Below are 25,034 nucleotides of genomic sequence, written 5' to 3'. Positions count from 1 at the left end.
TGTTTCATCTGTAACAACACACAACAATGAGCGGGAGCTCTAATCCCATTTAAGAGAGAGGGAGAAATCTGGCAGACGACTACTCATTTCTAGGTCAATATTATGGAACGTACCATCGCAGCTAGGCAGGGGGCGACTCCACTGAAAATTGGGTTCGCATTCGAGAGGCTCGCCGTCGCTGAGCGTGTACCCCGCCTCGCAGCTGAATGTCACCAGAGCGCCCACGTAGAAGTCATTGCCGTGCCGCTGGCCGTTCACAGGAATGCCCGGATCCACGCAGTGATCGGACTGCAACTGCAGAGCTGGAGAGGAAACAACAAAGAAGGTAGAAGGCATCAACAGCCTATCAAAGGCAGAGACTCACACCCTCCAAAATCCACCTGCTGGCAGCTTCATTAGGCCTGTGTCATTTAAAATATCAGCGGGGTTGGTGGAGGCTGAGAAAAGTGAAAGGCGGCTTGTTTTCATGTCACAATCTGGGAAAAAAAAAAAAACAAGCCACACAAATGACCCCTACTAATAGTACAAATTCTAGAGCTGTCCATGCATCATTCTGAGTGAACATGTGCTCATTAACTGCACTTCATTTACTCTCAGACAAGTTGCCAAAGGTTAAAAGCGTGGGTAAAAGCGTGTTTGCTTTGATACATTTTTTTTTTAAAACAGTACGTGTCGAAAAAATATCTGACAGAAAATACTTAACCCAACTGAATCATAATTACAGGAGTGTTAATAAGTGTGGTTTAATTTTGAAATGGAAAGGCTGTGGAAACCACTCAAACTATTCAGTCAGCAAATACAATCAAGTCCTTTTTACTGCAGCCATCTAACAAACATTTATGAACCACATCTGGGCTTTTTTTTTTTTCTTTTAAATTTATACATTAAGTTTACAGGTTCTGAGGTCTTACTCTCGTAGCGAATACGGAAGCCGATGTCAGAGTGGCTCTTGTCCGTGGAGAAGAGGAGATACAGGAAGCTGGAGGTGCTGATGAGGAACTGGGGCACCTGGGTGCCCTGGTAGCTCCCGATCAGTGGCGAGGAGGGAAACCGTCCGTCGCGCACCTCCAGGACGTCATAGTTGACCTCAGTGCGAAATCTGGACGCACACAGCACAAACAACATATCTTAGCATCAAGGCGGGGATATAATGTCCCAACACAGCATTTGATGATGAAATAATACGAGAAACTTATAATTAAAAGGTGTATTTTTAGTGTTGAATCACATCTATACAAAAACAAAGCTGGAATATAATATCAGAGGTGACTAGCTACTGTGAAGCCGTAAAAAAGATGTTTTTTTTTTTGCTGTGGCAGAAAGAAAATGTGATGTGGAATATTGGTTCTGAAGCATCACATTCTGCATGCTCTCTTCATGTGTCCTCACTTCAACACACCTGATAGTAACTATTAACTCGTTATCAGGCTTTCTGCAGCACTTCATCATGATTCATTCGTTAAATTCAGGTGATTCATTCATTAAAGTCAGGTGTGTGGGAGCAGGGAAGAATTGAAAACATGTAGACCTGCAGGATTGGAGTCCCCACCCCCTGATCTGAATGCAGCCACATAAACATATTTAAAACATTTTCTCACAAGCATATTATGTTGTTACAATTACAGAGAGATCAAGTTTTTGCATTTTTTCAATAGATATATGAACAGCATCAAATTAAAGTGAAATATACCTCTTTCAGGTGCTTTCGGCACTTTAGAGAGGGACTGATTCCACACCAACTTTAAAAAAAATACCCCTCAATTTTGGAAAAGGTTTCTACATTTGGTCTTTGTATTATGGTTGTATTGAATTTGTGCACGTGTGTTTGTGTGCATGTGCATTTCTGTCTTTTGTTGCCAGAGCCACTTCATCTTCAAAGCCATGAATAAATTGCTCTGCTTCAGAAGCATGTCATCTAAATGAAGCGGTCTGTGATATTTTATTGATGTTACATAAAAATTAAAGAGCAACAAACATTTATGCTGTATTCATTTTGCATGCCGCGCCGCCGTGGCAGCGATAGGGATGAGATGGGTTCACAAGTAGCATTTGATCCTGCAACTGTCAGTCTGTTACTCCCTTTTTGTTTTGCTAACATTAGGGCGAATTATCACCTCTCTGATTTCCAAAGATCCCCCTTGACACAGCGTTCATGCGTATTTGCATACTTGCGGATCTGCATCTGTATCTTGACGCATGTGTTTGTAAACCTGAAAGCTGGCTGTTGATCGGGGAGAGGGTGTCAAACAAACAGATCAGGCATTTCCTGAAGAGCCTCCTAAATAAAACATAGTGTTTCACTGGCGGGGGGTAAACGCTGAGATGCGTCAGATGTGCTGCATTACACCAGAAATGAGGATATTGAATGAGTTTGGATTAAAGATGTAGAAAAATGGGGAGGAAAAAAAAAAATGTTGTTAGAGCGGCCGCTGGTATGTGGGTGACTCACTTGTCGAAGATGATCTTGATGGGGTAGCCTGGAGGAGCCTCAATGATCCATTCACAGTTAAGGGCCTCTTTATATAGCTCTGGCCAGCCGGGGGAGAGGATGATCCCACTGGAAGCCTTCAGATCCCCCCCACACGGGGCTAACGGAAGGAGAGAAGAAAGGGAGGAGGAGGAGAGAACAGACAGAGGCTGAATTATGCATGTCTTTCCCAGCTGATGTACGACAATGCCCATAAATGATCCCATGCATCAGTCAGGGCTCATCCCATTTCTTACACTACCAGGGTCTATCTAATGTAAATTGGTGACAGCTCACTTCAAGGTTAACCATTTCTCCCTGGGAACAGGCTTGTCACCGCTCATGCGTCTGCGTGCGCACGAGCATGTACCCATGTATATATGCATATGGATTCTTTCTGGAAACGGCGCCGTTTTAAATATATTATCAAACCCCTTGGTGAAAAAGGTGCCATGAAAGAAAGGGGGAAAAAAAGAAAAGAAAAAAACGGAGCATCTTTGATCGCTAACACAAAAAGACACTTGAGCACACCGGCCCCTCGTATCCGTTACAGCTCACTTTGCCGCGCGTCTCTTTAACTGCCTATCCTTAACCAGAACACACAGGCAAAGCGGAGGGCTTCGTTACAGTGCCAGCTCCTCGCTCCCTTTGAAGTGGAATGATTTAATCAGCCAACTCAGCATACTGAAGGACATCTATAAAACGCATTATGCTACAAACGCAGGGGTATGATAGATGGTCTCAGAGGAATACAAAGCTGCTGTGGCACACCAGAGGGGTGTGGGTGGAGGGTTGGGTGGGGGGTGACATGTTTTAATAATGGCTTCTCCTTTGCGTATCACAAAAAGTAAACCTGATTAGGCTCCTTAGACTTGTAGCCATGTCTTCCCTGCTGGTGTCCAAAACCCCTCAGCTGGTTCATGCCTGGCTTTATCTAAGCTCTGTTGCTATACTGAACTTTTCTGATTGGCTGGAAAGAGATTCTAAATACTGCGTTAGGGAGATAAAAATGGATTGCTCAGCAGTATGTATGGGAGCACAGCACGCCGGCTGCACTGAAAAGCCAAGAGGACAAAGACTCTGGATCGTCAGCAGCCACAGTTCCAGTCTGAAGGGTGCTCCACAAAGATATTGCCTATTGATTACATTTAATTGTATTATTCAAGGAACTGAAGCTGATTTTTGAAGCTAAAAACCATCTTCATCATCATCAGTTAGCAGATAGCGAGATCAAACCTTTCCAACAGCCACCACACTGTGCACATGGTCGATGAGGCGGCACAACCACGCACAGGGGAGTAGTCTTTAGTAGTTCAGTCTTTCGCATATTTAACCTAATAATGCCCATCATTCAGCCAGGTCTAATGTAATTAAAACACTATATAAAATGTCAGAGGTTTAGAAAAAAGAAGGAATTTAAGTGTTGTAATTCTCACAAACACTGCCCAAGTCACATATAAAAAAAGAAAGAAAGATGGAATTGGAGATTTTCATTCAGATTATCTGCATCATGGGAATGATCGTTCAGTTTTTTCACAGTGCAGATATTACAGATAATTTTTTGATGAGAAAACTGTATTTTGTTAAACACCATAAATATAAATGTAAATCAGAAAATGGAGACATTTCTACAAATACTGGGCTTTTTTTTTATGTTTCTCTTTTATTACGTAATAACAAAAGAAGATGAGAGGATCTGGACACAGTTTGGTCTATTTCACAAATCCTAATGAAATTATAGCAAAGGGCATCTTTTTCTGATACTTTTTTTCCTTCATCAAAATAACATAAATTAAATGGAGTAAATGGTTTGAAAAAGTTTCGGAGATGCTTAATAAAGCCTTATGAGAATCAGGATTCTTTTCTAATTATGAATAAGAAGACATCTGAATACTGAATAAAAATAGAATTCTGAAACTTTGATCCCCAAGTCCGCTTCTTTAACCTCAAGGCAAAAAAAAAATGTGGGCTACATAGACTTTCACGAGTCACGTCAAACATCCGTTTCTTACCTTCACATCGAGGGACGGCGTTGTCCCACACCACATTCCCATCCTTGAGGATGCAGGAGATGGTTTGTGAGCCGTGGGTCTTCACGAAGCCCTCCTCGCACAGGAAGGAGATGGAACTGCCTAGCTGAAGGCTCTCTCCGAAGCGCTTCCCGTTGACTGGCACGCCGGGGTCCGGGCACTCATTGTGGCGAAAAGCTTGAGAAGATACGGAGATGAGACGGGGGTTTAGTGCAGTAAACAACCAACAAGAAAACACAATACTGAAATCAAATCAACTCACAATAAAACAATTTCGCATATCAATATAGTAGTAATCTCCCTGGAGATTGCATGGGTAATTAATTCTAACAAAGTTGTTTGAAAAAAAACAACAACTTTTGTTTCACTGTCAGCAGTACAGAATGCCAGCATGTTACCAGAAGAAATTTGTTTCACTTAGTCACATCGATTCACCCTGCCGCAGTAATTCTGGAGGGTGGGCCGCAAAAAAAAAAAAAAAAAAAAAAAAAACCTCGTGCAGAAAATCAGTGTCGAACGGCCCCGCTGTAAACAAACGCAGAAAATTGTTTTCATACACCCTCACAACTTTATCAATCAGGCCCCGCAATTAAATCCCAAGTACAGAACAGTTTAGAAAAGGACCGGGGGAGAAACGCAGGAGCAACAAGAAGAGTCATAACCCTGGAAGAGGGAGTGTAAACAAATATATCACCTGAGCCACTATTTCTCTCACTCTTGTGCACACATGCAGGTCGGTGACACGTGTAGGTGTTGATGAATCCTTTTTCTGGAGCCGTCGGACCCAAACGGAGCGCCAGCTACACCCCATCCATCACAAATATCTTATTTATTAACGTGCCAGAAATTGCTTCAATATAGTTTGGCATGTCCTTAATTAACATGAATGATGGAAGTTGCACGTTCAACCTCACAAACTAAAAAAAAATAAAGTCCCGCAGTGAGATGACACTGTTCTGGGGAACTGAACGTCATCTTCAATTAGCTGCACTTGATATTCATCCGCCGTGCCGCATTGGGTATTTATTTATTCATCTAACTTGCTAATTAATGCGTTAGTCGCCATGTGCTGTCCACATGGAGGCTCTTCAGAGGCACCTGGTTCGCTTGATGACATGTCTGCAAATGAGCTGAGCCGGGGGCAAAGAGAACTCCGAGCAGAGCTCGGCTTACCTAGTCGAGAGGTAAAAAAAAAAAAATAATAACTATAGCAAATAATAATGCCTGCTCCTCTTTGAATACCTACAAGGGGCCCTACAGCAGACATAAATGTGGGATAATATACCTTTGGCTCACGGAAATTATTTTACAGTTTTGTTTTTAATGGGCATCTCAGGATGAATCTCAAATCCTTTGTTTACATGCTCGACTGGAAACATTAGCAGTTTATGCTTCTGTCAGACAGTTTATACTTTATACACTTTCGGAAACTTTAGACACCTAAAGAAAGGTTATTACACTTATAGAAAGTGATCGAACCTAGTGATATCTTTTGTATTGATGGACGACAGAGAGATGGCTAGATATCTAGATAAATAAAATATATTTTTTCCTTTTTCCTTTGTGTATGCATCTGTTCATGTTTTGCTCACAGTGATACATCCATAAGCTCATTTCTAGGTTACCCTGATGGTTTATGGCTTGATGACAGTGGTAGCGTCCATAGACGACACACAATGCTGCTGTTTTCTCTATTGATGTCCCTTGTAGCGATCGTCACCTTTAATTCACCTTTGCAGTCACACTCGAAATCCGTGCCGAAGTTTATGAGATCCATGTTGCACAGTGCTGCATGTAATAAACTTTAGAGATGCCGAAACACCCCACAGTTTATGAGAAACTTTATAATCTGAGTGGGCCGAATATCGGCAGATGTGGAGCGATGCCTTCAGCTAAACAGAAGTCTTCACTTTGGATATTCTGAATACCAACAAACTATAAAAATAGCGCTTTATTGCCTTAATTAAATTCAGTCCCCAAATAGCATGAAATAGTTTTGTAGTTTTATAGGGTCAATGTGAGACTCTGTACAAAGATATTTATTTTAGGATATGGAAGGAGAAAAAAAAAAAATCAGGCCCACTGCACAATAGAGCATATGCAAAGACTGCAATAATCCTGCCACCGAGCCCTCACGGTACAGTATATCCATGAAAAGGGTTTACCAGCATGCAGCCGCCGTGCACTGCGTCAGAGTCGAAAACCCGTGTGGAATTTCCTAAGAAGTCAGCAGTTACCCAGAATAGAATATAATGAGCACTGCCGCAACGTATCCGTCAGGTAAGGATGCTACATCTCTGTTTGGGGTTTAATTTAGATGTCAAGTCTCTATTTAGAAAATAAAGACAGGAGTGTTTTCATTTTTCCTGTGAGAGCGCGGGAGGATGTGGGGCGCGTGTGGAGCAGTTCATGCATATACGTAGATACGGAAGATGTTTCATGAATTCGCTCCTCTTCACCTCCGTCCAGTACTCACTTGTAAAGGTGATGTTAAAGCCTCTGTCCGTGTAGGTGTGGTCAGTGAGGAACTCCAGCCGGGCCACGTGGGCGCTTGTCGTTATCGGCGGAGGAAGGACGTCACCGGAGAAAGTACCCAGGATGGGAGATTCAGCCTGAAAAAAAAAAGATTTTCTAATGAGATCGAAGGTATACCAATTTAAATAAGTCGAGTAAACATCTCCGGTGGTGCTGTAGGCGAACGCAGGCAGAGAAGCTGTGTAGCTCACAGACATAATTACAGAGGTGACTTCTCACATAATGACTGATGGACAGGTCAGTGGAGGGAGCTGCACAAAGAGCTATTCAAAGTAAGTGAGGAAAATGGTTTCTAATTGTATACAACCTTTCCCCCGTCTTTGATGGAGAGGAAGTCAAACTGCTTCTCCATGCTGAGGTCGTTGAAGGCCAGATTGATTCTGCTCTCAGGGTTGGAGATGATGAGCCACACGCAGTGCATATTGTTTCCATACTCCTGAGGGTAGTTGGGAGACAGCAGCACCCCGGATGGAGTAGTAAAGTTGAAGAAACAGGAAACTATAGCAGTCATAAAGAGATCGAAGTGGGAGAGAGAGAGAGAGAGATAGAACACAGTAACATAAAAATGAGCCTTCTTTGGGAGACCAGAAGCATGGTGCATATTCTATTTACTTTTGCTGACTACATGATTTGATGCATTTTATTGAATCTGCAGAAATCTACCACAAGTCCCACTCACTCTCGACAGATCAGAAAAACAAATCACATTTCAGACGACGCTCCAGTAATCACCAATTTATTATCTTGTAGTATAGGCACATAGACAATGACAGAAACCTTAGACTCGCAATATCTCAAAGGAAATGAAGAGAGAAATCTGTCAAATTCTCAACTTCCCAGGTGAAGGAACGTAGACAAGGCTGAATAAGGAGAGCTGTGATTTACTGGTTGCACGCATTCAACCTTTATCTGAAGGGATAAATCTTATTTAGTCAGAGAATAGGAGGAGGGTTAAAAAGCAAATAAATGCTTTGAACTGAGGTGGAAAATAAAAATTGCTCTGTCACGTCGACTGAGGACTGTGAAGGTATTCACTTTATTAGTTGCTCAGGTGGATGTCCTTAAGCAACACCACAGTATAGAGATCACAGTGTGATCCAGTAGTTCTGTTTAAACAACTCATCTAAATTAAATTAATTAAGATCGTGGACTGATCTACCATAAATGAATAAAACATTAAATGTTAAGGAAATCAGGGACAGAGATTAGAGTGTGTATTTAAAATCTGATGGTGTCCACATGACTGTAATAGTTGATCGAATGTTAACCGAATAAACAAGGTTCCCCAGAAATATGCTGCAAAAGTGGCATTTGTGCTGGTTAAGTCTGTCATTCAGCGCCATTATATTTAACTAGATAATTCAGGCTCTCTGTCCACACTACTGTCTTATCAAAACTACAACGGAGGCCATTATCTGCACGGTCAGCGTTCCCTTTCTTTCTCTCTTATCCTTTCATTTTCCGTGTTTGTCTCTCATGGCATTAATTAGCTAATAATCCTTCCAATTATGCTAAAATCCACAGGATCCTCTGAAAGACAAACTGTATGGCTAATCTGACCACTTATTATGCAGCTCGTCCGGTGCCCTGTCTGCAGAAACATACCTATTAATGCACCCATATGAGAAATGCCACATTCATGCATGCGTGCACACATTCAACAACTTACAAACGCAGCTGGGCTTCTTGGCCGACCACTGGTTGTTCTTCTGGCAGGTGATGTTCTTCTTCCCCACCAGTTCAAAGGCCGGCAGACACTCAAAGTACAGCCTGTCCCCGTGGCGAAAACCTGTCCCCTCGCGTTTACCGTAAGCAGGAATCCCAGGGTCTCCACAACTGCCTTGGTCAATTTCTATGGAGGTAGAAGAGAACAGAAACTAGGATTGGGAACGGAGACACAAGAACTCCGACTCAACAGAAAATCCAGCTGAAGCTTGTTAACCATCCTTCAGGTGAGTGACCCTACATAGCAAACTGATCTCTTCCCATTTCTTCCACAAGAACAGGAACATGTGGCAAGTAAGTTTTGGATAGAAAAATTTCCTTCATGCGGATATTTCTTTTCAAATTTGCTGTGAATCAGTGGTTCGCAACTGTTCTGACTTCAAGACCCACCGTCACCCCACCATCAGGAATATTTTCAGTTTCTCAAATTGACTAAATTACAAGACAGAATAATTTGATCCTGAGAAAGTAGAACAGAAAATCACAGTTTGTCCACATGATAAACACGTTCCCAAACAACTAACAAGTGTCAACTAGAGAGGGAAATATTCAGTTTTATGCTCAATTATCTGAACTTTAATAAACACCAAAAGTCTTTACTTCAGTTACTTCTACATAAACACACAACAAAACAAAAAACAAAAAAAAAAAAAACTACAGAGCAGTCATTTCAGAAAGGATCAAAATATGTAGCTTCAGCTGAGAATCCACTCAATAAATAATTAACAGAGTCCTAATAAAACTATTCAGTCACTTATTAAGGCATGTCAAGGTTGACACAACAAGCAGAACTTGTCATTAACATTTAATGCAAAAATACATTAAAGTACAACTAATGAAAAGCATAAGTAAAAAAAAAAAAAGCTCAATTTATGATTGATCTGAATATCCTTACTCACTGAATCTATCATTATCAATACTGTACTGGAGAAACAAGAGTTTTTCAGTAGCAGTATTTCTTTTGTTTCGTTTTCTTTTGGCGCTCCCTTGAATCTTTCACTTAAGTCTAAGTTTGGAGGAATTACTGGAGATTTGTTTGTTTTTACCTCCTGACAAGATTCTCAGAGTCTGGAGTTTAGTGGACAGAGCTCAGAGTCCAGTGTGTTTGTGTGTGTTCAGCTGAACGGAGCTGAGAAGAAACACTTCTCCTGGAGAGACTTTTTCACTCTGCACTCAAAAGCCTTACCTGAGATTCTCTGTGTTCTATTAGCGTATCTATCAAAAACTCTGTGGACTTCTTCTCTGGTGTTAAATAGTGAGCATCAACCCGCCTGACAGCGAATTAGCGCCATCTATTGTTAGGAAGTATGAAAAGACCAGGAGTTTTTTTTTCCTGAACTTTTTATTGATTTATTTTCCGAGACCCACTTTTGGATTGCAACCAATCAGTTGAGAAAAGGCTGCTATAAATGATGCTCGTGCAAACATAACATAGACACTGTATTTAGCTCACTGACATTGAAATAGCATGTCTTGGAGTAAGACTGACTCCTTAAATAAGCAGATTGCCTCCTTCAAATTCAAAATATATTGACACAATACTTAGTGTTATTACACAGGAAAAGTGATGATAAGCACATTTGATTGCATCTTTTATAATCCCTGTTGTAATTAAGGCATTACAACATATAGTATATATAACCAATCATAACAGTGTTAAATTTAACTGTGCAAAAAATTAATAAATGACATTTTGACACGTTTAAATAATAAAAAAAAATAGATGATCAAAACATAATAGGATGGAATTCTCTATATCTGTGACATTGAAAAGTCTTCTGTAAAAATCAGCATTCAAATCCCCAATGAAAACTCCCAAGAGGTGAAATATTTTGAATATTTTAGGGAGTGTTTCATTAACTGTGAAGTGTAGATTTTTCTTCAACATAATACTGCTATAAAGAAAACTCTCCATAACCATTTAATACCAGAAGAGGCTCACCAGCAAACTTTCAACTACATTATCGCAACTGCAGCATCATTCCATCGTTCATCTTTGTAATACCACTGCCTGACTGGTGGGAAACACTGAAAAGTACATTACGCGAATAATAGGATGTACTCTGCAGTAGGCGCATCAAATGTTAATGCAGGAGCGTTGTTATGGGAAACGTTTGTTCACTGCAAGGGAGATCAATATGGATTTAAACGCTGTGCATTCAGTGCAGTGACAACTGGGGGGAAAAAAAAGCTATAGGTAATATGTAAGCAATAAAATGCTTCACAGCATCAAATTTTGCCTTTTCAACTAAAACTGTCTGGAGAATGAGGAAGGCGTTGATTCAGTTTTTGAAATTGACACGGTTTTCAGACTTGCTCCAACAGCTTAGTTCAATACTATGATATTATTATTGTTGTTATCAAAAAATGTGTTCTTATTCACAAATATTATTTCATGATTCTGGATGAATGATGAATATTAGAGGCTGCCTTTCAATATCTGAAACAAACCAGTACAATCAGAGCTCTATTCCAGCAGCAACAACTTTCTCAAATTGTGTCTTCATTTTTAAGGCCAGTTTATATCAGAATGCATAAAGAGTGACATGGACTGGCTTTTACACCACATTAAATCGACATATTTTCTGATTTTTATATATTAAGTCACTGCTTTAAGGTACTGCTTTCTAGTCTTCCGAATCTTTTGTTTGTGTCTCCCACGGTCTGACTGCCAGCGTTTTCCTCCCATTACTGCATAACAAATAGCCTCACTGGTGCTGGAAGCTGACGCGGGCACTTTCGGACTGACACACTAACACACCCACACCTCCGTGACCACCACCCTTTCTTTGCTTAAAACCACACACAGCAATTTCATTATCTGGAGATTTATGCTCTTCTCGCCCACTCTTCTTTCTACTTTTCTGAGGTTGAAGATCGCTGATGGGAATGCTGAGGCATCCTATCGAGGCATCTGGATGGAGGGGAAACACTGAGAGCAAATCAGCTCATCCATCCAGGAAATGATGGCAGGGCCTAATACGATTTTAAATCGCACCAGGGGTGATGCCGGGTATAAATCCATACTCAGCCCTAATGATGATCATCATTTAGAACACATATTTAGAGCTCACTGCTGTTTGGATGTATGGCTGTCCCGAGGCTGCCTCGTTCACAAGACAACTCATTGATCTTGTTTGCGTGGAAGTCACCTTTAAAGGTGGGTTGGGGGGGGTACGATCCAGACAGAGAATCAAAGGGACAATCAACCACATGAATCTGTAAGATCTAACGGAAACCGCATTTGATCAGAGCATAACTGCACCCCGCTGTCGATGCACAAAATGACACATATAATGACTCGCGGATCCCCATAGTCGCCGTCTCTGCCTCAAGGGTCCCCACAATTAGAAGTTCAGGGAAAACCGGGGTAATAAATGTAAACCCTTTGAAGTGTGAGCACACGTTTCATGGATGGGATCTCTTGTCATACACTGCATGTCTACACGTGTGCGATGTGTTTGTACAGTTTGTCAAACATAACAGCCACAGAGGAAGAAGTCAAACACCAGACGATGATCCTCATGAACAGGAGAGCCTCCGATTTCTCTGTATAAAACACTGGAAGGTGACATCAATAAATACACCACGATTTCACAATTACTGCTATAACACAGTAGTGCATATAGTAGCCAAAAGGCAGAGTTCCACAATCACATCAAACACCTTTGAAGTGGGCCGAATATAACATTAAATGGCCAGAAAGATAGATAAATTCCTTATTGATTCTGAATAGTGACTCTGCATAAAAGTGAGAATCAAGAGCTCTACTTATCTCTAGGTATCTGCTTTTTAAAGCACACATGCAGAGAGTTCCATTGTTCAAGTTGAATATCTTACTGGGACCTAAAACCTTCACTCTAGGGAAAGTTAAGAAGAAATCCTTAAAGCCGAACCCTGTTGGTGCTGGGGATGCACATGATTAGCTGCTAAAACGATTAAACGTCTGCCCCCTCACTAGACGGCACCTGAAGCATTAGTTGGTTAAACCAATTAGTGTTTCATTCACGTACAAGGCTGCTTAGTTGCTATGCGGGCACACACCACTAGTTGGGGCTGCAGTGCCGTTGATGCAGCGTTTGAGGAGTTGGAGAGATGTTCTCCCACCAAACAAGAGCAATTTAGCAGAACTTTTATGTCGGATATAAAATCAAGCCAGTAGAATCCCTCTGCACAGTCTGTCTGTCTCTTTCTCTCCTTCTATCTCGACCTCACAGTCTGGCTCTGCAGAAAGAGTTGAGCTCTGCAAAGGTTTCTTCATGTTAAAAGGCTGTTTTTCCTGGACTGCTTGGTCATATGGAATTTCTGTCTTTTTCTCCGTAAAGGTACCTTGAGATAACTGATAAAACTGACCTGGATTGAATTTAATATATGCCAGTGGTTCCTCCACAGAAATTCCAAAAAGGATCCCTTCATTGCATTCACATGTGTTGCCGAAACACTGAAAGCCAGTTTTCAACACCACTGAAAAACAAAACTGACATACACTCACTCCACTGCACCAATGCACGGCCACAATCGGCACAAGCGTTTTAATATTGACCTGCATGGAACTGCATGACTAGCTAACTGTGCTGCCCACACACAGGCCAGTTCGATATCGTTTACCCAGAGAAGAGCTGTGATCCTCTTCGATGTAAATAAATCATTGCAATGATGACCTTGTGGGAAAAGTTTCATCCTATCTTTGTAGAAAAAAAAGATCTTCACAAATCTGAAGATGTCCAGTGTATATATATATATACATATATATATATATATATATATATATATAAAACTCCAGAGTGTCTTTGACTTCCAAATAAATGTGATTTCTGTGAATCAGACAGTAGCATCACAATGCAGCACTGCAGTCAAGGAGTTTTAAACTCATTTGCATTAATGCAGTTTTTGTGTGCGAGCACGACAGTTCCAGAAAGACGTGGAAGGCTGTGTAAGTGTGTATGCAGAAATGTATGCATAAGGTGGGAATGTGTGTACTGGCGTGACTGCGTTGGCAATTACACTTGATGATCGGGCTCAAAATACAAGTAATTGAGAATGCAAATTAGATTTTGGGCGCTCCAATCTGGGAGGTGAAGTGGTTCAAAGCATTTCTTCCCCTTCATTAAGTAGAACTCATTGTTTTAATTACACTTGGTTCAGCATGCTGCTCCACTTTCTCTGTTATTTTTACTGATGAAAAATAAGCATCTGTGGGCAAGAGAGAAGACGAGCTATGCATCTTCGAGGCAAACATACAGTATCTTAGAAGAGCAGTTACCAACTCAGTCCTGCCTGGCAACACAACGATGCAGACACACGCATACACACATTCATCTGTTAATGTTCCAACCATGTATATGTAACCAGGCACTCAGAACTAATGCAATTAGGAACCATGTTTCCCTTTTCCATGAATTTAAAGCTCACTCAAATTAAAAGAGGTAGCGTCATTGTCCTGACAAATCAGTGTTTACCAAATAAAGGACAAATGCATTTAAAAGTGTATCACTTCCAATGAACCTAAGTGGCCATTTAATTCACTCACGATCATGTCAGAAAAACAACTTAAAAACTAACCTGCTTTATTTACGTTTCCATTCTTTGTGATATGAATATAATTTGTGATCGCAAAGTGCGTCTGCGAGCCCTCCCAAGCCTATTTCATGATAATAAAATTATAATAATGACGATGATTCAGCTTCTGAAACCCATCATTATGTCTGTGTTTTTTGTACTGAAACTGGTTGTAATGAAAGGTGGAATTTACATGGATGCACTCATGAAAAAAAAAAAAAAGAAATATCTTTGTAATGTCAAATCATTGTTTTAGGAATGAGTTTGTGGCTTGTGTGACATGGTAATCCAATCTATACTCAACCATATCATTCAAAACAGATTATCTCTGCCATGGTACCATAAAAAAAAAAAATAAATAAATAAATAAATAAATAAAGGACATGCTGGGATCCTATAATTATTTTTTGCACATCAGTATAGCTTAGTTTTTATAAAAGTCGGACAACTGAGACTCGACAAAATCACTGACGTTGTATCTCACGTTATTTAGTGATGTGCCACCAGAAAACCTAACACACAAAAGTTATCATACTGGCCCCAGATTTGCAATACAAATTATCACCACAAGATGGTGCAATGTGTTACTGGAAGATGCTGCAGAAAAATTGAGTAAAAACAAAAAAAGTGGGCAATATGTGACTTTCTGACCAAAATAATTTCAGTAGTCATTGGTCTGGTGAGGCCCCGTTTACATGTCTTTTAAAGTGAAAACACAATGCTTTTGAGTTTGCCAAACCTTTTGAAAACAATATCTGTTCACGCAGAACCGTCAAAGCTATTGAAAACAATGGAGTCTGCATCTCTGACCAACTGTCGGTGCTGTTTTTTGTAATGAAACCACACACACGTGCACAGAGAACAATATGCTAAAAACAATGACAATGGCGAGTACACAGACATTCGTACAGACCAGAAAGTTGGATTGAAATTAAGGCCGACTCTAAACAATAAAACTACCAAGTCCCAGGAGAACATCAACTGGGAGTCGCAACACTTTGGAGACCACCATTGTTGTTATTTCCCATTTACACGTGCATGCGTAAAATAACTATTTACTATGGCTATAGTGTGTATACTGTGTTTCAGAAATGCTGGGTTTTCCCCATTTACATGGAGCATTTTCAAAAAAATTCCACCTTGGGAGCTGCTCTCAATACATTTTTCAACATTTTCAGTGGCTCCAAGAGCTGCTGTCATTTAAACGGACATCTAAAAATACAGCAAATGTTTCGTTTTCACTTGGAAACACGTGCACGCCAATGCCATCCATCCCACTGCATGACCTGATGCGTCCTTACCTTCATATGACACCTTGAAGCCCAGGGAGCCGCTGGTGTCGTCCGTTTTGAAGTTGAGCCACATTTGGTGACTGGTGCTCACCACGAGGTCCGGGGTTGTGGTGCCGGACAAACTGCAAGAAAAAAAAACTGTCTTCAGTTGGATGCGCATTTGTTTGAGGAATTTACATGTTGAGGATAGGCCAAATGTGAAACCCGTAGGAGTGGTTAGAGCCATATTAAACCAAGTTTCCACCACTTCTGTAGACAAAAGATGTGTTCCCACTGATTTGTTGGAATAAATTAAATGCAACTCTAAGAACTGAAAACAATATGTGAAGTTTTATATTAAACTTTTAGACTTTTTCGAATCAAAGAAGCGCACGTAATAACTGCTGTAAGCAATTCTAGCCTCAGAAAGTTTTTTTTTTTTTTTTTAATGCTAACCCTTTAATTCAAAACAGCTGGGGACAAGGAAAGTGGGAAATGAAGGCAAGATCAGTCAATGCCACAGAAGTAATTTAATCCTATTTGAATAGTAATTTGCCCCAACTCTAATTAGGATGTGTATAACTGCAGAGTAAGTGATTAAAGGTTCTAATTTTAGTGAAGGAACAAGGAGAACGGTGGAGGAAGTAGTAGTGTCTCATGTTTTTGTCCTTTTGCTGCCTTTTGCGAATTTATTAGGTTTCTGTGAACCTTGATGCACCCACCGGAGGAAAGATAAATTATGTACTGTTTCCAGAGGAGCAGAAGAAACAAAGATTATGGAATTTTAGGGGATAGATGTGGTCTTTTCTTATCTTAAACATTAATCTACTAATCGCTCAAACATCTACCTGTCTGTTGAAAAGCATAATTCACGGTGCTGGCGTATCAAACCTGATGTGGCAATCATTTAAAGGCTGTTTAAGGTTGTCCATCAACTCATGACAATTACGTTCTTCCTCCACTTGGACATCAGCTCAGTGAAGGAAAACAATCTGTGGCTTACATCAAATTGTTCCCCTCTACTGTCAAACTGCCAGCACCGTGTCTTCCGGGTCACTAGAAGAGAGGACGTGATTGGTTGTGCACATTTATGAGTGTTGCTATGATAAGGTTACAAACATCTGACCTCGTAGTAACAAAAAAATTACTCCCTGCACTCTGCACCGCTTGTCCGCACCACTGATTCCCAAAAATATAGTCCTGAGTTAACAGTGCTGATCGCGGCGGTATATTCCCCGGCCCTAAACTGCTGTAGTTTGTTTGTAACCACCAGTGCAAGAACTGAATTACTTACTCTGCTTTTAAACCATAAAGAAGCCCGTAAGAGGAAAAGAAGCTCTTAATTGAAGGGATTAAGTCATTTTTAGTGTTTGTGGCATGCACAATTTTGGAGCGGTGCATGTAAGTGTACGTGCGTGGAGCCAGCGTTATTAAAGGAAGGCAGGACATCTCATATCAGCGGAGAATCATTCCACAAACCTTTCTCTCATTTATCTCCACCCCCGCCCCCCTCCCAGTTCCAACCCGGGCAAGACAGCGTCGCATAAAAATTGATCTATAAAAACTTTATTAAGGTGGTAAATTTCAGCACAATTAATAACAACATCCTGTGAATTGTTATGGAGCATCTGCTAGCGCAAACTTCATTAACGGCCATCGATATGCAGTTTGTACTGCTGCGTCGCGCGGCTGTGATCGGACTTTTAACGGCGGGAAGCGGGACGAGAGGGATGATCGGCGGCGTGGTGCGACATCTATTTTTGATTCGCTCCTGCATCGTCAGGCTGCGATGAAATGGAAGAGAAACTGTACGACCGGGAAACAAGCAGAGAGACGAGGAAGGGCCGCTCGCAGGCGGGGAAGCGAGGGAGCGGAGGAGGGGGGAAATGGTGAGCTGCAACTGCAAGAATGATTAGAGGGAAGACATCTCAGGAAAAATAAATAAATAAAAGTAAAAGGTGTGCAACGAAGCGGAGAGACATATTAAAGGGGAAGAAATGATAGAGGTCAGAGAGGTCACTCACACGTGGAAGATGGTCTTCTGATCCCCGACCACCTCGCCGTCTCCCACCGTCAGGGTGTCGTAGCCCCGCTCCAGGTCAAAATCCTCAAATGTCAGCTTGATCACCTGGACAACAGCAGGGGCGTCGCCAAGGCGACAGTGAACAACAGATGCTCGGATTGTGCAGAAGCCAGGTGCAGAGAGGACACCCCTTCCACTCTGCGCCTCTCTGTCTGTCAATCTACCGTCTGTCAGTCATCTCCGTATCAGCAGGACACGTTTCAGCTGGCGCCGCAGCTGCAGCCCTGTCTGTCGCGAGCAAAATGTGGATCTTCTGCTATCAATCTATGTCTTCTGCTTTTCATACTAACTTTATTGGGCTATTGGTGTAGCTTTGCCTCAAATTACATTAAACGGAAAGGTTTATTTAAGTTGATTTTCTGGTATTTGTGTATTTTCAGACAACTTTCAAAAATAGGACCAGACATAGTGATCAATTCTACAAAGAAAAATACTTTCTAAGGGTTAATTACAATCCTACAAAATGTTGATGAACGCCAAAACCCTGAAGTACTGTGGGGCAGTTTTGTGGAACTGCAATTTTTTGTTAAAAAAAAAGCAAAGCATGGGCTGAATTTGCTTTCTAGTTCAAATTGGCTGCAACAGATTTCTGCCAAAATCTGAATGTTTCTGGAGGGCAGAGAGAGCAAGCCCTAATGAAAAAGCTTATATAAATGCAAATTGCATTCTGTCCTATGTTAAACCTCGTGCTTAATGAAAATTGCCAAGGTGGAGAGAAGAGATTGATGGTGTGTAGGCAAAATAGGTCAGATCGTTCGATAAATAGAGTTTCATACTGCAGACTCATCTCCTATCTGCAAGCCAACAGGTGGAGCTCGGGAGGGAGGGAGAGAGAGAGAGAGGAAACTCATCTGAGGTGAGCTGTGGGAAATCTCTCCCAGTTTGACAAGAACCAGGAATTTTAGAATAACTAATTCCATAATCGAACCCATCAAACCCTTTGAGGTTGAGGACCTTCCAGTTATCTTGGGGCATCGCTGACACACTACAGCACTAAGTGATAATGCTTTCAAACTTCTCGGAAAGCACTGAGTAAATAAGCTGTGCCGGTAAAGCTGATAGAGAAATAATGCACGGTTGAATTAAACATCATATAGGGACGCCATTGTTTGTTTGTGGGCTGGAGGCAACCTGTCAGCTGTTTCAACATAAGTCGCTCATGAGGCCATTTGTGTCGCGTCTGGTGAAAACCACTCGAGAGTCTGCTGCTACGACTTAAATAAAGACAATAGAATTCAGGAAATATTCCTGGATCCTGTAATGTAGTATTCCTTGTACCTGCTGCCACACTCACTGGTGTTTTTCAACTATAAACCTCACACACAGAGATGACAAATTTATATCAAACCGAGGAGATTCATTGCATCAATTACCTTCGTGAAATTTGCAATTATCATCACGACATCAAAGCAGTATCTACAGTAAAACCTTTTAGGTCGGTGTAGAAAAGAAAAGAAAAGTGTGACTTTGCCTTCGAGCAAACGGCAGCAGTGAGGCGTATGCTCGGTGTCAAAGCGATTCTGTAAAAGAGGACAACAGCCACTGTCATCAAGACGTGTCTGCAGTGTGAAGAGGAACAGAGGGTCTTGGAAGTGAGAGTGTGGCCCCTGTGGAGGGAATTTCTCAGCAGAGAGGGGATTTGTTTTTCAAAGGTATTTGAAACAACTTCACTGCAGATTTCACATAAAAAAAAGTGCAAGTGCAATTAGAAAAAAGTGACTGATTGTCCATCTCTGTATACAGTTTGCATTTTGATGAAAAAGGAAAGTAGCAAAACATTTCTGTTTGAAGGCTGTATTGCAACTGGTGAAATTTGTACAACTGCCAAAACTAAGAGACAGCTTTAGAGTCCGTTTATATGACAATGTCTTCAGCATTTTGGCTATTTCAGTTTAAACAGACATTGTTTTCAATATGTTGCCATAAAAACACGAATCTATGAAATGGAAATTATGTTTTCACTGGAAATATTGTTCAGTAAATGGGGCATTAAAACGAGAAAAGTTGTAGATTTGAGATTTTGACATATTCTCCACAATAACAGAGACATTTGGTCATTTCCTGAAAGCGGTCAGAAAAAAAAAAAAAAAAAAAAAAAAGGGCAGGCCACAGGTGGCACATTCACTTTTCTGCATCAACAGTGTTGAATTCAAAATTCAGGCCAATTACACAAAAGCTGTTGGACACCGAATCAGAAAAAAAACCAAAAAAAAAAACCTCTTTTCTGAAGATGTGTTGTGAACAAACGGGGGCTGCAAATTTTGAATGCAATTGACATCATTTAAACAAAGTTTACAGACACTGCTTCTGTTTCTTCATAAATTATCAGGCTGATTTGATTTAGTAAAGAAAGCAGAAAAACGCTGTGAACAACCTCTGGCCCCGTGAGGCGGTCAATGTCATGTCGCACAACAAAATTGGGTTCAACTGTACCGCTTCCTACTGGCACCCTGATGGATATGCAAGTGTCTCAAATATTTTTAGAGCACGCTATACTTTATCGTCCATGGTCTCTGAAGGCAGGTTTGACATTTCCTGAACAGGGAACACGGTGACCCTGATGCTCGTGGATAAACACTTGAAACACCGTCAACTAAAAAAAAAACAAAAAACAGGCTGCTTTCGGTCTCTTTAGGACTTAATGAAGCAGCGGCGCCTGTCAGTAAATCCACATTATTCATCATGTCAGGAGGTCGGATTTAGGTTGCGGAGGAACTCTGTCATTTCTCACCTGCCTTTCTTTTTGCAGTCCCGCCTCGGCCTCCTGTCTGACCTAACGTCTCCTCTGGCTGGGCCAGAGCGGACAGGCAGGAATAGAAGCCCATTACACCTCTAAACAGAAAGAACAGCCTCGCTCCATCTTCATCTCCAGCAAGACACGGGGCAGCAGACAGACTGCCCGCTGGGCATACCCGAGGGTGTCTGTGTGTGTGTTTGTGTTTGGGGAGCAGTTCTTTTGGGCGTATCGGACCACGTTCCCCTCGCATCGCCTCTCACCTGGCACGGCCTCCCTGACACAGTGCAGTAAGACTTGTGAAAGCGTTCTGTTGCGAGTTCCACAACTGACATTTGGCAATAAGGCAGCCGTGTGGCCTTGAACACAACTCCAAAGTCAATGGTGTGAACAGAACTTTGACACTTTCATGATCTCCTCCAAGCATTGCTCTCAAACCGTCTCCATTACTCTCCTGTCCATTCCGCTCTCTCCTTCTCTTCCTCACCACAGGTGTTTTAACAACTCGCTTTGTCTTATGCTGGCTCACTTCCAGCCTCTCCTTTCATTTTCTTTATCTGCTACATTTTTCAATGGGAGAGCCTCTGTCGCATGGCGCGTTGAGCAGCACCCCGACGCGTCCTGTCGCAATTATCAAAAGCTGCGGAATGAGTCGGGTGTGTCAGGGAGGCGCTTCCTCCCGGGGCTCCTCGCTAACAAGCCCGAGCACATCAGTCAGCCGCTTTCCAGTTTCCTGGCAGCTGAAGACGCCACTTAACACGCCAGTGGAGGCTGGTGATTACAAAAACAAAGTTAAATTAACACTACACACTGTTGCCTGAGGCGTAAGTCCACAAGTGTGCAGATGCTTTTTTTTTTAAAAAACATAGTTCTTCCATGCAGATTGGTCTTCAGTACAAATTACTTTTTCAGTCAGTAAAATTAAAACAAGGATGTGTGGCGAAAGAAAGCAGCCTGTTTTGATAGTTTTTTTTTTTTGTAATTTTTTTTTTTTTTTTTTTTTGTGATTAACTTGCCAGAAATAGAAGGCGGCAACATTGCTAACAGGATTTTTTTTCCATGCGTTCACATGTTGACATACAGCTATTAATCGGCTTCAGTGAGGAACAGAGGCATCAGATTAAGCTGCTGTTGTTATTACTCTGTCACACACGCTGACACAGACCCCAGACACATCCTCAACCTCATTTCAGCTTGACGGTTTTGCATCAGTCCTATTTGCCTGATTGGAAAGTATTGGAAAATCTTTCTCTCTCTCTTTTTGTTTTTTTGATTGTCAAAACTTGTGAATTGGCCCTTCAGTGCCACGTTTGGTGCCTTTTACCTTTGAAATGTCTGTCGCCGTGATGACCCAAGTGCAGTTAGCGTTGTTGTCGTACTGGACCGGGTAGTTTGGAGACGTGATGACGCCGTTGGGTCCTCTCAGCTGACCGCCACACATCGGTGCTACGAGAAGAAACAAAGAGAAAGAAAGAAAGAGAAACAAGTTTAAATACAAAGTTTCATTGAAAAAAAAAATAGCATGACAATACACCTGTCCTTCAAGTGATACATGTTTCTATCATTTTCCATGCGATTCACATCTGGCAAAGGTAAAATAGAACAAATTTGCTCATGGTTTAATCAATGCAGCTATTTATACGTGCCACGCGATGACTCAGAGAGCATGAGTGTATTCACTATCCAAACATATGCTCTTACTTTTTACAAGTGTAACTACAGTGAGTGGGCGTCGGGATCTACGAGAATACAGGTGACCTATTTTCGACGCTGCGCCTGAACACACCGCGTGTTGACAGATGAAGCATCGCGTATCTCTTACATAAAGACTGAGCAAACATCACTTATGAGACATCGAGTCATTTTGGGAAGTGATCGGTAATGATAACTTGGCTGTATTCAAACAGGAAAAAAAAAAAAAAATCAAATTTTAAATAAAGGAGCCATCAAGCAAACTGCAGATCCTTTCAACTGCTCGACTTGAAGACTTAATGTGGCGGCATGAAAAACAGCTGAAAGGAAGATCCAATCAAGTGCATAATTCACACTTGTTGTCCAAGGTCTGAAACATCTTTGAGAGGGTTCATGTTTGTAAAAACTGTCAAGCTGTGCGATTCATTACAACGGTAAAACAAACAAGACGATCTTCATAATTCTCTGCCATTCTTAAAGTGTGGCACACTAGAGTACTGCATTTATATGAGAGACGGGGGGGGGGGGGGGGGGGGGGGAAGTACAAACAACTAATTACAAATTAAACAGCTCACAGAAAAGAGCTGGTAAGTGCTCACAACGGCTTGAAAGGACAAGGTGACTTTTCTCATAGAGGCCCACCGGTGTGGAGATGGCCGAGCTCTTCAACACCCCTTCAAATTAGGGTAGAATTTCTAATTGGTACTTGAGTGTGTACGCTTGTCAAAGAAAACCTGAGGTATTTGAAAGGACCTGAACCCCGGCTTTAATGAATTAGGTCTGAGAGCGGTCCTCCGGGCGCTCGAGCCCCACCCGATGGCTCCGCGCTCCACCCTCTCTCCCACCAAATCACCCCTATTAACATCTAAAACGCACTTTGGTGAAGTTAAGGGGAGAAAAGAGTAATTAATGTGAGTTGTGCAGACAGTGAAGGTGACCTTGACAAAAAAAAAAAAGAAAGAAAATACAGTTGAAAGGACCAGAGAAGCTATCAAACCCTCTCTCCTCTTTTCTCTTTTAATCTTTGTGATCATTATGTCTGATACACCCCACCTTGTTTAGTGACAGAGATGAAAGTGTAGCAGGCAAATGCATAATGAAGCTCGGTGTGAACAGAAAAAAAAAAAAGAGGTGGAAATGAAAATGAAACCATGAATTTTAAATCAAGAGAAAGAAATTTACAGCTCGAGATGAAGTTTTTCTCTCTTTTTTTCTATCTTTTTTGTGCCATCGTGCTAATGATAGCGCTGTTCGACTTAATGATGACTAATGCTATTTTGGGTAACAGATCTTCATTTATCTCTACATGATGTTTAATCTTTATTTAAACATGATGAGGCAGAATAAAGGAGCAGCATCAAAGGTTAAATGAGGGTGATGGGAGGTAATATCTTTAAAGGGCAGCTTCACTGACACCGTAGAATGTTTCTTGGATCTAAACGTCTCCAAAGTGGAGAAAAAGTGATATTTCTGGCTTTCACTTTGAAAAACACTTGGGGAGCTCAGCTGTCTTTTCATTCTTTTAGTTTAAAAGCCAAACAAAAGTAGGAAAATAGAAACAGAAAAAAAGAAATCCACAATAAGTCCAACCCATTAGCAGTAAAATTAATGATAAGTTGCATTTCCAAATCATGATCACAACCTTTTCTTCCCCTTATTCTCTCAACTGTTTACCTATATTTGTTTGTGCTTCATCAGTCTGCATAACTTTTTTGGGGGATAAATTTAGTTTCTTTTCAGAGTTTTTTTTTTATCTTTTGTGAACCGCAACATGAACTGTGAGTTCTTCAAATGTACTGTCAGTTCAAACATCTCCTTGGTTCTTACCAAGCAAAGCAGCCCATCCCCACAGCAATCCCTACATTAATTTTTATTTATTTATTTATTTTATATTGATCTACTGTATATGAGCTCTTCGGTTTATGTGGCCATTTGGCACTTGAAGCTTTTTGCGCTGTCTTAATCATCCTTTCCCACTTGTAAATTACACTTTATATTGACAATTACACATCCATCTAAATCGCAGCTCTTGGTTTTCCTCTGAGTCATGCGTGGCCGTGTCCGTCAATAGCTCAGACGTGACGGAAATCCGTCCCTTTACAAGCCGAGCGTCCAATTACTGCTGAACCCCGGTGAAACGGGCAGTGCGAGTTGAAAGGGCTGCTGTCCTACACGCTGTGTTATCTATCGCTGAACTTTTAGATTTTCAACAGTATTTTCCACCCATTCCCTCTGGATTAAAGCCAGACGGATGTCTGTTCCTCAGTGGGGTCACAGAGCTCTCCCCCCTTTGAAGAAAAACACTTTCTGTGGATTCATGGACCAACTAACTGTAGTTTAAATGCGTCATGTACTGAAGAGATTTGAAATTGGCGTGATCTTAGGTTTTGTATGTACTATTATTTCTCTGAGCTCATATTGCCTTTCTTTTTAAATCCGATGTTTGATGACTCCAATTAAGTTCATGAACCTTTTTCAGTGTTGACGAAAACTCCTTCTCAAATGAAATCAGAGAAGCTGAGGTTTAATATAACATCCCCATATCTTGCGTCAAATAGGCCGTGCTGAAGCAGAGAGTCAGAAGAACAATGAAATGTGAAACTGTAAGAAAATGTGAAAAAAAAAAAAAAAAAAAAAAAAAATTGGGACGGTTTTAGAAGGATCAAATATTCTTTGCTCTTGAGTTTCTTCAGACTGCTGCTGACAATCGCAACTTTGATAAAATCAAACCTAAAAGGAGCACCAGGAGGACACAAACCACTTTGCCTCACATGTCGAAGTTTAAAGTCTCCCAAGTCACACTGAAGTCTTGAAATAAGTACGCTGAGGATTTTGGATAATGGGGAAAGCAGAACAGAAGAGTGCCATCAGGTTTACGTAACACGTTCACAGGAACTGCTCGAAAGGAGGAGAAATATATTAAATCATCATCCTAAAA

General features: G+C 41.2%; 1 protein-coding gene across 1 annotated transcript in view; it reads right to left on the bottom strand.

Moving 5' to 3' along the window:
- The window catches only part of LOC115409692 (CUB and sushi domain-containing protein 1-like), a 231,056-nt gene that overhangs the window by 87,974 nt on the left and 118,048 nt on the right, over positions 1-25,034 (bottom strand). The window contains exons 10-19 of the mRNA XM_030120960.1: positions 21,729-21,850; positions 17,612-17,715; positions 15,618-15,730; positions 8,702-8,884; positions 7,340-7,530; positions 6,974-7,109; positions 4,480-4,674; positions 2,450-2,588; positions 912-1,099; positions 114-302 (exon numbers count right to left, since the gene is read on the bottom strand). Of these exons, the coding sequence (XP_029976820.1) occupies positions 114-302; positions 912-1,099; positions 2,450-2,588; positions 4,480-4,674; positions 6,974-7,109; positions 7,340-7,530; positions 8,702-8,884; positions 15,618-15,730; positions 17,612-17,715; positions 21,729-21,850 (1,560 nt within the window). The remainder of the gene's footprint in view (positions 1-113; positions 303-911; positions 1,100-2,449; positions 2,589-4,479; positions 4,675-6,973; positions 7,110-7,339; positions 7,531-8,701; positions 8,885-15,617; positions 15,731-17,611; positions 17,716-21,728; positions 21,851-25,034) is intronic.

This window comes from Salarias fasciatus, chromosome 22 (genome assembly GCF_902148845.1).
Source record: "Salarias fasciatus chromosome 22, fSalaFa1.1, whole genome shotgun sequence".
NCBI lineage: Eukaryota > Metazoa > Chordata > Actinopteri > Blenniiformes > Blenniidae > Salarias > Salarias fasciatus.
Note: the sequence above shows the minus strand (reverse complement) of the source record. Positions and strands in the feature narration are given on the sequence as shown.